Below are 10,395 nucleotides of genomic sequence, written 5' to 3'. Positions count from 1 at the left end.
GCCCATCATATGGTTAAACTGCTGTGAAAGCAACAAATAGAGGAGTTTATCTGGCAGGTGGCGCCATATAGTCATGTTTGCTCCGAGCTGCTATTTGGTTAAATTAAAACATTTTATTTTATGTTTGTTTGCTCTCTGTGTCTGTGCGTTGAGTCGTGTTGTGCACAGACACGCAGAAAAAAAAACAAAAAAACAATGACCTAAACAATTTGTTTAGATTTTTAGTGCACACAGATCCCACGAAGAAGAAGTGTTTCGCAGGGCGTGGTGGGATAGGAGTCTCCTCAGTGGAGGACTGAGAGCTGGCTGGCTAGCTGCAGAAAAGATGGCTGCAGAGGGGATTTTCGGGCCAGTGTCTGAAAACAGAGCATCGTTTGTCATGGTCAGCGACGACTAGCCAGCGTGTCACCCCGGTTGTTCCGTTGGTCGGTTCCGCTCGGTTCGTCGGAGGGGGATAAAACAACATGGGGTCGCAGACTCTCCAGATCCTGAGGCAGGGGGTCTGGGCTTCAGTCACAGGCGGATGGTACTACGACCCCGATCAAAACACGTTCGTCAACGCGTTACATCTCTACATCTGGCTGTTCCTGCTATGCTTCCCCTTCACCCTCTACATGGTGAGTGTTGTTGTTCTTCTTCCTTTGTCCTGATGTTTTTATTTACGTGTTTGTTGACACCGTAAGTTACCGAGCCAGGCGTCCGTTAGGTACCAACGGTCGGTCTCGGTCTATTATCTGGAGCGGAGACAATGTGACGTCTCGGTAAACTAACAAAACGTGACGGGGCATTTGTACTACGCTCCTAATATTATACAAAAACACCAAACAGACGCGTTTGTTGACTGAAAAAACCTAAATCACCTGAGCTAATTTGGCAAATGGTCTTTGAATGCCCCCCTTTAAGTGTCCCGTCCACCGGCTGCACTGGACCAGAGTGCTCTTTTGTTGAAATTCAAGGTTTGTCACGCTGTAGCAGTTTGGACATTACCAGTCCATTACACTGTGCCAGGCTGTAATCAGTGAATTTAATTTCCCTTCCCCCACTTATCTACTTGTTTTCCTCCTGTCGCTCGGTAGTGATTTGCGGTATCACCAAGATACCAGCTGCGGCTGCAAGAGCACAGCTGGCGAGGAGGCGACAGTAATCTGGCAATTTTAATGTCAAACAAGCGGATTCAAACCACTGGCTGCCTGTTTCAACAGGTCATTTGTCACAGGGACTCTTTGTTTTCCAAAGCCATGTTTTTGTCTTTGCTTCCCCCCACTGAACTTTCTAAAAGGACTTGACACATCACTATCAGCTGTGTTTCACTCGTGCATGTTATTTATGGCTTGTTTCTTAAATAATGACACTTCATCAAACCCAAACAAGTTGAATATCAGTGAGTGGTAGACTCATCATCAGGACAGCATACAAAGTGCTATATTGAGAAGCTGATGTTTCATATCAGTTTTTGGTTTCTATTCCTGGAGTGGAAATGCAGTGGTCAGCTATGAGGTTTATACTGAGTCACAGGTTTGAGCGGTGCTGCTGTTTGTAATAACTGCGAACAGATGCAGGCGGACGTTTCAAAGACAACAGAGACGCAGGAGCTGGAGCCCAGACACCTTGTGGTAGGTGTGTGGTGATAGCCTCCCTGACTGCTGCCCCACTAAAGACCCAGTAACTGAATGCAGTGGTTTTTAATCAGTGTGGCTGCTGTAAACCTGTTATTTTGAGCAGTCTGTATGGTTAGCTAACTTTGATGCACTAATCACAGTTCACTGGTTTGATTTCTGTCTGCACTAGGGCTGCAAGTGTTGATAAATGTCATTATTCAGTAATCCACAAATAATTTTTTAATTCATTTAATAATAGTTTACTCTGTGGGACATTAGAAAAAGATTTTTTGCAGAACTGAAAGTTATGTTTTAATTTGCTCAGTGAAAACTCCCAAATACTCACTAATCATAGCTTCAGTTAAATTGCCTGCTTCCTGTTTCAGTGCCTTTATGTATAAAAATGTCTGACAACCAGTGAGAGTTTTTTAAACATATTTATTGTCATTTTCAAGAAGATGGAGGCAATAAAGGAACACACTTAGGTAATCATAATCATAGGACAATATGGTATTACTACATGGTCCTCGAGAAAAACAAATATTAGCTATAGCAGGAAGGGAAAATATTGAAAAGGAACTTAATGTGCAGTGACGTTAATGTACAATGAAAGCATCACTCTGTTCCCTCTACAATATCAGATCATCCTACACAGGTTCATATCTGCTTCCTCCTCTAAACCCAGGCTCTGCCGCCAACCATGGTGATTGTGGGAATCTACTGTGGTGTGATTGCTGCCATGTTTCTGCTGCTGAAGACGGTGAATTACCGCCTCCACAATGCGCTGGATGAGGGAGAGGTGGTGGAGCACCAAGCCAAGGAGAGCCAGGGCAGTAGAGGTGGCACTGAGCGGGCTAATGATGGAGGCGTCACTCGTCGGGAGGGCAGCAACAGCCCAGGGTAAGCCAGCGTCTTATACAGCTTGATGGTGGATTCGAATTCAGGACATGTGGGACAAAGACATTCGAGGAGTGTGATGAAGCTGGTCAGATGATGAAGACAAAGCATTCTGGGAAGGCTGCATGAGAGGGTTGTCCATTCGGTAGAGTATGTCATGCTTCCTGATTACCGGTCACATGGAGCGTGATTGTGGAGTTGAGTCATTTAAAGATGATGTCAGGTCAAAGGTCTAGCCTTCTGGTTGTGACATAAAAAGAAGCAGGCTGCTGCAGAGAGAATCAGTATATTGGCTCTAAAGGCTTCCAGATAAGGCAAGTTGAATCCATCAGAGCAAAATCAGTGATGAGGAAAATCTCTGGTGTGTTGTGCTAAGGAGAGTGTTGTTGAGCTGTATTTAAAAAGCTTTACAAGATTAATGATTGGTTTTGGCACTGAGAGCTGCTCTCAGCCTTACGGTACGCTTTAGGTTTTTATTGTGATCATTTTGAAATCTTCACTGTATGCATTCATGCGTTTGTGCTACCAGTCATTTTCTTCCCCCTGAATTTGTCGACCCATTCCTGTGTTTCCTGGTGCATTTCCACCACACGTAGACCAGTGATTTCCTTTACTGTGAGACCATTGATAGAAACATATATTGCATCACCAATGATCATGTGCATATGAACAAACAAACCGGGAGCCCAATCAGAATAACATCATTACAGAGAGGTACAGGGTACCTTTAAGATCTTTATTCTTTCAGCTGTAGGCAGGCCCTCTACCCAACATGCTGCTCTGCCCCCATGATGCAGGCTTTGCAGAACCTTACATTGTTGTAGTATTTGTGTGTCTCACTGTGAGTAGACACCTAAATATTAGGTCAGAAAATGACATGATAGAACTTGTTCTTTTTATAAAGCAGAAAATCAGATATCAGATCACCCAACTGCATAAAATGGTTGTTTATTGCTTATGGATTGGAGAAGTGTAATGTAACTCCAGATGTGTGGATTGGAGAAGTGTAAATGTGCCAGGGTTGCTCAACAGCTAACTTGCACAATGTTAAATATTAATATCCCAATTGGACAAAACTGTTCTCTGGGTTTCTTAAGTTTCTTTAAAATATTCTTGACGTACAAAGATACAGAACTCAAAATAAACCCAGTTATTATTGAAGGCAAGAACGTTGGCAGTGAAATATGTACAAATTTTAATTGGGGTAATTAATGACCTCATTAGTATGAGGGTTACATTTAGCAGAGCTCTGTCTGTGTCAGGTGCTCCCTGTTTTAAGAAAATCGAATAATATGGCAGAGAAATAACCTTAACAGGTCCTTTGCACTTGACCCTGGTCAAACCCAGTCTCGTCTGCTCTCAGGAGGCAAAGTAGGACCTGTTTTTTACTTAGATGGGAGACTGCCTCGAAATACTAGGTGCTGTAGGCAAAGTTTGGGTGTCAGGCTAGCAAGTTGTGTCTGTAAAACCCTTGTTGCTGCAGAAACAATGTCTTTCTTTTGAAGCAAACATGTCACCCAATGTGCTTACCAGCACAGGAGGAGGGTGAACAGTGGTGTGTTAGTTTCCACTGTTGCCTCACAGCAACAAGGTTTCATGTTGGAATTCTGTGAAATTTGCATGTTTTCATCATGTCTGTGTGGGTTTTCTCCAGGGGCCAAACAAATGTAGGTCAGGTTAATAGGTGACAAAATTTTCCGTACGTGTGTATTTGTGTCTGTCTGTCTCTGTGTGTGATAGACGGGTGATCTGTCCAGGGTGTATCTCGCCTCTTGCCCACTGTTAGCTGGGATTGACTGGATAAGTGTTAGATAACATCAACAACTAATAAAGAATTGCATAAGTAGAAAATTTACGTTGATAAAGTCATCAGCTACTGTAAACAATGCAGTGCCCTAACTGTGAATGCCAGTCTTTAGTCTTTTTTTTTTTTTTTTTTTTGTTGTAAAGAGGTTTAGCTCTCATTCTGAAGGAACAAAAGTCACTGAGGTTCTAGTATTTTACTGCCCATGAGTCAAAGAAGTGACTCATATTCACATTCCAGAGAGAGTGCTTAGCAGGACGCTGAGAGAGGGAAAGGCAACAAGAAAAATGAGAGCTCTCGACCACAGGGGCAGTGGCAGTCGCAGCTTTGTCCACACATCTGGAGTTACATTCCAGGTTGTTCCAGTTTACAGTAGAGCTAAAACCAGAGCTGAAGTGGATTCAGGTGTTTTTATGCCACCACCTACTCCTTTTCCCATCTCTGGTTTCTTTTTCCCAGTCTGCATTCATCCCCACTGTGCTGTAGTTCATCACTTCAAGTGTTTGCGTTGTGGTTTTGCTCGTTATGAAACATTTTTGGCATATGGAAATGATTTATAGACAATCCCTGGCAAGTTGTTTGTTTCTACATACCAACTGGTTAAACAAGCACGTCCGGGCTAAATATAAACCTGGAGAAAATCTACATGGATGCTTTCATCTGTTGAGTTTCAAAACCCACAGAAAGGATTAAAATATGGGCTTGTTTTTCCTTCACATGAGTCAGTTGTGTGATAGTTGTGAAGGAGATAAATCGCATGTAGCAGGCTGAGAGTGTCAAACAAGCAGGATAATTGGCACATTTTCTCTTTACCCTCCATTCAGATTTAGGGAGTGTACTACGCTTATGCTAGTAATGCAAGTGTGCGTGTGTTTGCCTGTGTTTTCAGGGACCCTGGAGGGGGTATAGAGATGGCAGACTTCATCAGGCAAGAGACTCCACCAGTGGACTGCAGTTCCAGGAACTCCTATATTGGGATGGAGTCAAACCAGCAGGTAAATAGAGCACTGCTCTACTGCATGCTGAATATAAGATGAGGCTTATTATAAAATACACTCCTCCCCTACCTTTTATGGGAAAATACATACATATAAGAAATCTCATTTTTAATTGGACTTATTTAAAATAAAATACAAAAAAAACCAGAATGTTGAATCCCTTAAAGGTGCCCTGTGGAGTTTATATGTATACAAACAAATAAAAGGTATATTTAAATTACTTACCAAAATACATTGTATATGTCCTTGAGCTCTTACCATGTTCAGTATATTTACTTCATGACAGACAATTTTCTTCATTTCCATTTTAAAGATGATTAATAGAAATCATTAATCAAGGCACTACAAACATTAAAATGTTACCGTGACAAACAGTATTCTGGTGTGTTGTTTTAATGGAGGCTTTAAGTCCTGAAGTAGTGATTTAGTCTGAGATGTTGTATGAACATAATGTTGGGCAAATTGCTTTTGAAAAGATTTGTGTTTGAACAGAACTATATCTGATTTGTCCCAAAACTTGTTGGAACCACAAAATTGTTCTGTAAATTACTATTTGTGATACAAGTGATCAGTGATCATGACTTGTCAGTCAGTCATGCGAGCAAAGTTTAATCTCCAACTAGACAAACCTACAGACCGAAGTCCATTGACATTTTTATTAATGGACTGGAGGAAGGAGCTGTTATTGTGTGTGTGTGTGTGTGTGTGTGTGTGTGTGTGTGTGTGTGTGTGTGTGTGTGTGTGTGTGTGTGTGTGTGTGTGTGTGTGTGTGTGTGTGTGTGTGTGTGTGTGTGTGTGTGTGTGTGTGTGTGTGTGTGTGTATATATAGAGGGTGTTTTCATTAAGCATGATCCTCATATAAGTTGATGTCAGCAGATATCTCCTTGAATATTCAAAGGTATTTCGCTGTTTTATTCTTTGAGATATATTTAACCTCTGAATCCCCATGGGTGCTGTGTTCTGAGTCTTTGTACTCAATGTCCTTGAGTCTCTAATCAGCCAGCGTGTTCTGCTCAGCTGCTGTATGCTGAGTAGGGAAGGAAGCCAAAACTTTTCCTCTGTGATGACAGTGAAGAAACGCCGGCTGTTTGGAGTGCACAAGTAGTGTCATCTTTGGGATGTTGTACTCCGTAATGATCATATGACTTGTCAGTTTGTATTTGTGAACTTTTTGCTTCAGAGATATGCTTTTGATATCCTGCATCTTTTAAATTTCTATTCACTCTTCAGATTGCATCCACCCATGGAAGAGCAACAGTTGCCAAAGGTAATGATTGACTACCTACCTCTTTGTCCTACATACTTCAGTCATCTGCCAAATCATCGCTCTCTGCGCCCGTTAAACTCCAGACATTTAGAAATGGCAAGAATTGGCCACTCTTGGTTTTCTTTGTGTTTTCTTTTTGTGGGGTCACCACAGCTCTGACCATGATCACCCCAGCTGCACAGGAGATGCAGCCTGACTCAGCAGAACCGTGACCTCAACATGAGGCTGCTTTACCCTGCCACTGCTGATTTGGGGGAAAAAAGTAATACAGTGTGGAGACACAGCATGGGAGTCATTCTCTATGAATAATTACCTAGAATACTAAGAGGACAGTAAATTGACTTTGCTTTGGGTCCAATGTACAGGGTGGTAAAGTGAAGTGTCTGCATCATCTGAATAATTCAAGGAGTCTGTTTTCTACCATTCTAATTAGCTGGCAATGTTTGATGACAGGACTGGTCTGAAGAAGGGCAAGGGCTCTGCAGAGTATAGCTGTGTAATGTCCTTCCCTTCAAGGATTTCAGTCGCTCTTATCAGGAAGTATGGCCAGTCTGAAAAAGACTCACAGGATTTGAGAATGCATAGATTAATGTAAACAGTAATCTTTGTTCAAAGGTTACATGTTCAGCCATCATACCATTCAGTTCAGAAGGGCTCAAAGCTCTGTTGTTTTTGGCTTTTCCAGGTATACTACCTCCCAGAAGTGGCATTTCTGAGAACAGGAGTATCCATTTCTTTGTTGTGTGTGAGACCAGTTGGGTGCCCAGGGATTGTGGTTGTGAATCTGTTAATAATTGATTAAACCTGTCATCCCTTAATTGCTTTCTTCCTATCTTTGCAGGAGATGTGGGAAAGACCTCAGATGACATCAGTTTGACTCTTGTTGAGAGCTGTAGTCATGATCATGGTAAACATGTACATTGAAACAGAAGTCCTGTATGTTAGTGGCTTTGGTATTTCAATGCTTTCTTAATGTTTTATTTCTCTGTGTCTGTTTAGATCTCCTATCAGACACAAAGATGTACTGCCTTGTTCCCAATGATTCCTTCGCCTCATTACAGCCGTCAACCTCCTTGTGCCCTTCAGAGCTGTCTAGGGAGCCTGCTGATCTCTGTAACTCTGCTGCTTATCACTTCAGTCTGTCACACTCATCGTGTGACACAGAAGTGACCACTCATGCATCCATGCAATCTCAGACCTTTAGGAAGGAGCACCGTTCTCGGGGCCTACCTCGGACCTCCAGCTCAGCGGGTTCTGCTTTTCCTGACCCATGTCTGCCAGACTTTGCTTTGTACCCTCCACCCAGGAGAGGTGGCCTTGACCCCGTTTGTGAGTTGGAAACTGCCAGACCACACACACCAGGGGTGTGTGACAGGGTGGAGGCTCAGCAGCTGTATCAGCAGGACCAAGCTGTGCCGTCCACCTCTGGAATAGAGTGTTACAGGCACAAAGCAGTTGCTCGGTCTGCCTCCAGGGAGGCAGGGGAAGGTAGCTCAGGACTGTACCAGGTGGAGGTGGGTGGTGGTGGGAAAGGATCAGGTGGAGGAGGAAAATCCCAGGGGGGGGGAGCGCAGTGCTGATAGCCTGAGGAGCCTGAGTACTCGCAGCAGTGGGTCCACTGAGAGCTACTGTAGTGGTACAGACAGGGATACCAACAGCACCGTCAGCAGCTTTCACAGTGAACAGACCAGCTCCACACATGTGGAGAGCCTGCTGTCACTTTCAGGGGATGAGCGTGTACGGGACAGAGATGCTGTGTCTGCTCCTGCAGACGGCAGGACCTCCAGCCTCGGCAGTGTTAGCTCACGAGGTCTTACCAACCTTCCTTCCAGAGAGGCCAATAAAAACCCTCATGCTAATGAGCTAAGTGCTAAACAACCTGCTGACACACCATCCCCTGCAACCCAAGAGTTGGTAGAACCTGTCAGGTGCCAGGAAGAGCCTGGCATCAGGACCAGTGCTGATGGCTCAACAGGTGTAGTTGCCACAGAGCAGGAGCAGGTAAAAGACGACATTCAACCAAAGTCAGGCAACATTGTTCAGAGGACTTCTTCCCTGTCAACTGGACGCAGTGGATGTCGGCGGCCTGGCAAGAAACGGGCAAGCAGCTTTGATGCCAGCCGTCATAGGGACTACGTTTCTTTGCGGGGTATAGCCAAGCCTTGTAGTGCTGTGTTTACTGGCGGTGGAGAGGAGGACTCCAGTGATCAGAGTGAACTCAGCTGTGCCTCCAGTCTCCACTCCACCCACCACCTAAGCACAGACAGCTCATCTAGTACCACCTCCCGCTCCTGCCATTCACCAGAGGGCCGTTACAGGGCCCTGAAAGCCAAGCACAGTGCAGCCTCCTCCTCCTCGGTAAAAGCTGCAGCAGGATCTGAGGCAGGAGTGCGACCTGGAGGGAAACGACGCACCTCCCGCCGTACCCCAAGCACAGGCAGTACCAAAACACATGCCAGAGTGTTGAGTTTGGACAGTGGTACAGCTGCCTGCCTTAATGATCCCACCCGCCTAGGCGCCCCAGCTGGACCTCGGCCTCTTACCACCTCCAAGTCAGACCTGGAAGCCAAAGAAGGGGAAGTCCTTGATGCGGCATCCCTGCTGGGTCGGGCCTCCCAGTTGGAGTCAGTGACCCGCTCTAGAAACAGCCTGCCCAACCAGGGAGCTTTTACTGAGCCTCAGGATGCCACTGCTGCTTCCCTGCGGGGTATGTACCACACACAGTGCTGATATGTATTGCACACAATGTATTCTGTGTAGTTTACTACTGTTTGATGAGTAGTCGACATTTTATGTTGTCGGTGTAGTGATTCTGATTAATGGATCACAAGAAATGATGTGTTCAACCCAGTCGACATGTAAAGGTTTGATTACTCCACTTGGTTAGACCTGTACAAATGATGAGCAGCTGTGTAGTACTTATGTGGTCCCAGACAAAATGTGGGCAATACTGTTGATCTGGTTGTGTTAGATTTTGCTTGATTTGCAGACTAGCAGTGTTTAAGTAATAAATGAATGATGCATTGGATGTGTATTGCACATGCTTTTGCTGGAAACCCCGTTTCATGCCAACTTCAGTGAATGGCTGCTTTCTGGCCAATTAGCAGGAGCTCAGTAATAGAACTGACAAAACTGAGATTGCTTTGGGTTACTCATCTGGACATGCAGCTTTCCTCAATATTGCTTGTGTGTGTGTGTTTGTGGCAGCATCTACCTTGCTTACCTTCAGTGTAACCATGGTGAGTTTCCATGGAGTGACGATCTTCACCCAAACATACTGTTCCCTGTGCAGATCAGTATTAGCATGATGGCACTGGATGTGCACACACACAGCAGCTCTCTGTCTAAAAGTGTTTGCTTTTCCAACATTCTTCAAACTAAACCACTAATGTCTTTAAAATCTTAATTGTTCTTTTGTTAATGTTCTTTGGCTTCTGTGTGTTGTCAATTTTTTTTTTTGTAGGTTGTAGTGATTGTTTCTTAGCTTCCTAGAATGTGCACTTCCTAGGACATTGTACAATGTTAGAGACAGGATATCCCTGAGCATATTAATTGTTGGCTGGAAAACTCATAATTCGTCATATTCTCCTTTGATCCCTGCTGTTTTGGCTTTTTTTCTGTGTTTTCTGACTCTGAGCCAGCTGACACTTCTGTGTAGGTGCATCAGAATCAGGCATGGTTGGTTGCTAAAAAGGTTTTTGCTTGACTTGAAGTTGTCAGTGGTGGTTATCAAGGAGAATTTGTGGGAAAATGTTTGTATGCTCATTTATTGCAACAAGCTGAAGTTGTTTTTGGAGTTACTACATATCACATATTCTACTCATGCAAAGT

The 10,395-nt window shown here is 44.1% G+C and overlaps 1 protein-coding gene across 1 annotated transcript in view; it reads left to right on the top strand.

Annotated features, from left to right (window-relative positions):
* The first annotated feature begins 283 nt into the window (after nucleotides 1–283).
* Nucleotides 284–10,395, top strand: part of pcnx1 (pecanex 1) — a 29,093-nt gene continuing 18,981 nt past the window's right edge. The window contains 7 exon segments of the mRNA XM_026298860.2: nucleotides 284–617; nucleotides 2,284–2,498; nucleotides 5,189–5,294; nucleotides 6,528–6,564; nucleotides 7,406–7,471; nucleotides 7,564–8,123; nucleotides 8,125–9,271. Of these exon segments, the coding sequence (XP_026154645.1) occupies nucleotides 465–617; nucleotides 2,284–2,498; nucleotides 5,189–5,294; nucleotides 6,528–6,564; nucleotides 7,406–7,471; nucleotides 7,564–8,123; nucleotides 8,125–9,271 (2,284 nt within the window). The 5' untranslated portion in view covers nucleotides 284–464.

The sequence above is a fragment of the Mastacembelus armatus genome, chromosome 22 (genome assembly GCF_900324485.2).
Source record: "Mastacembelus armatus chromosome 22, fMasArm1.2, whole genome shotgun sequence".
Lineage (NCBI taxonomy): Eukaryota > Metazoa > Chordata > Actinopteri > Synbranchiformes > Mastacembelidae > Mastacembelus > Mastacembelus armatus.
This window is presented reverse-complemented; position numbering and strand designations above follow the sequence as displayed.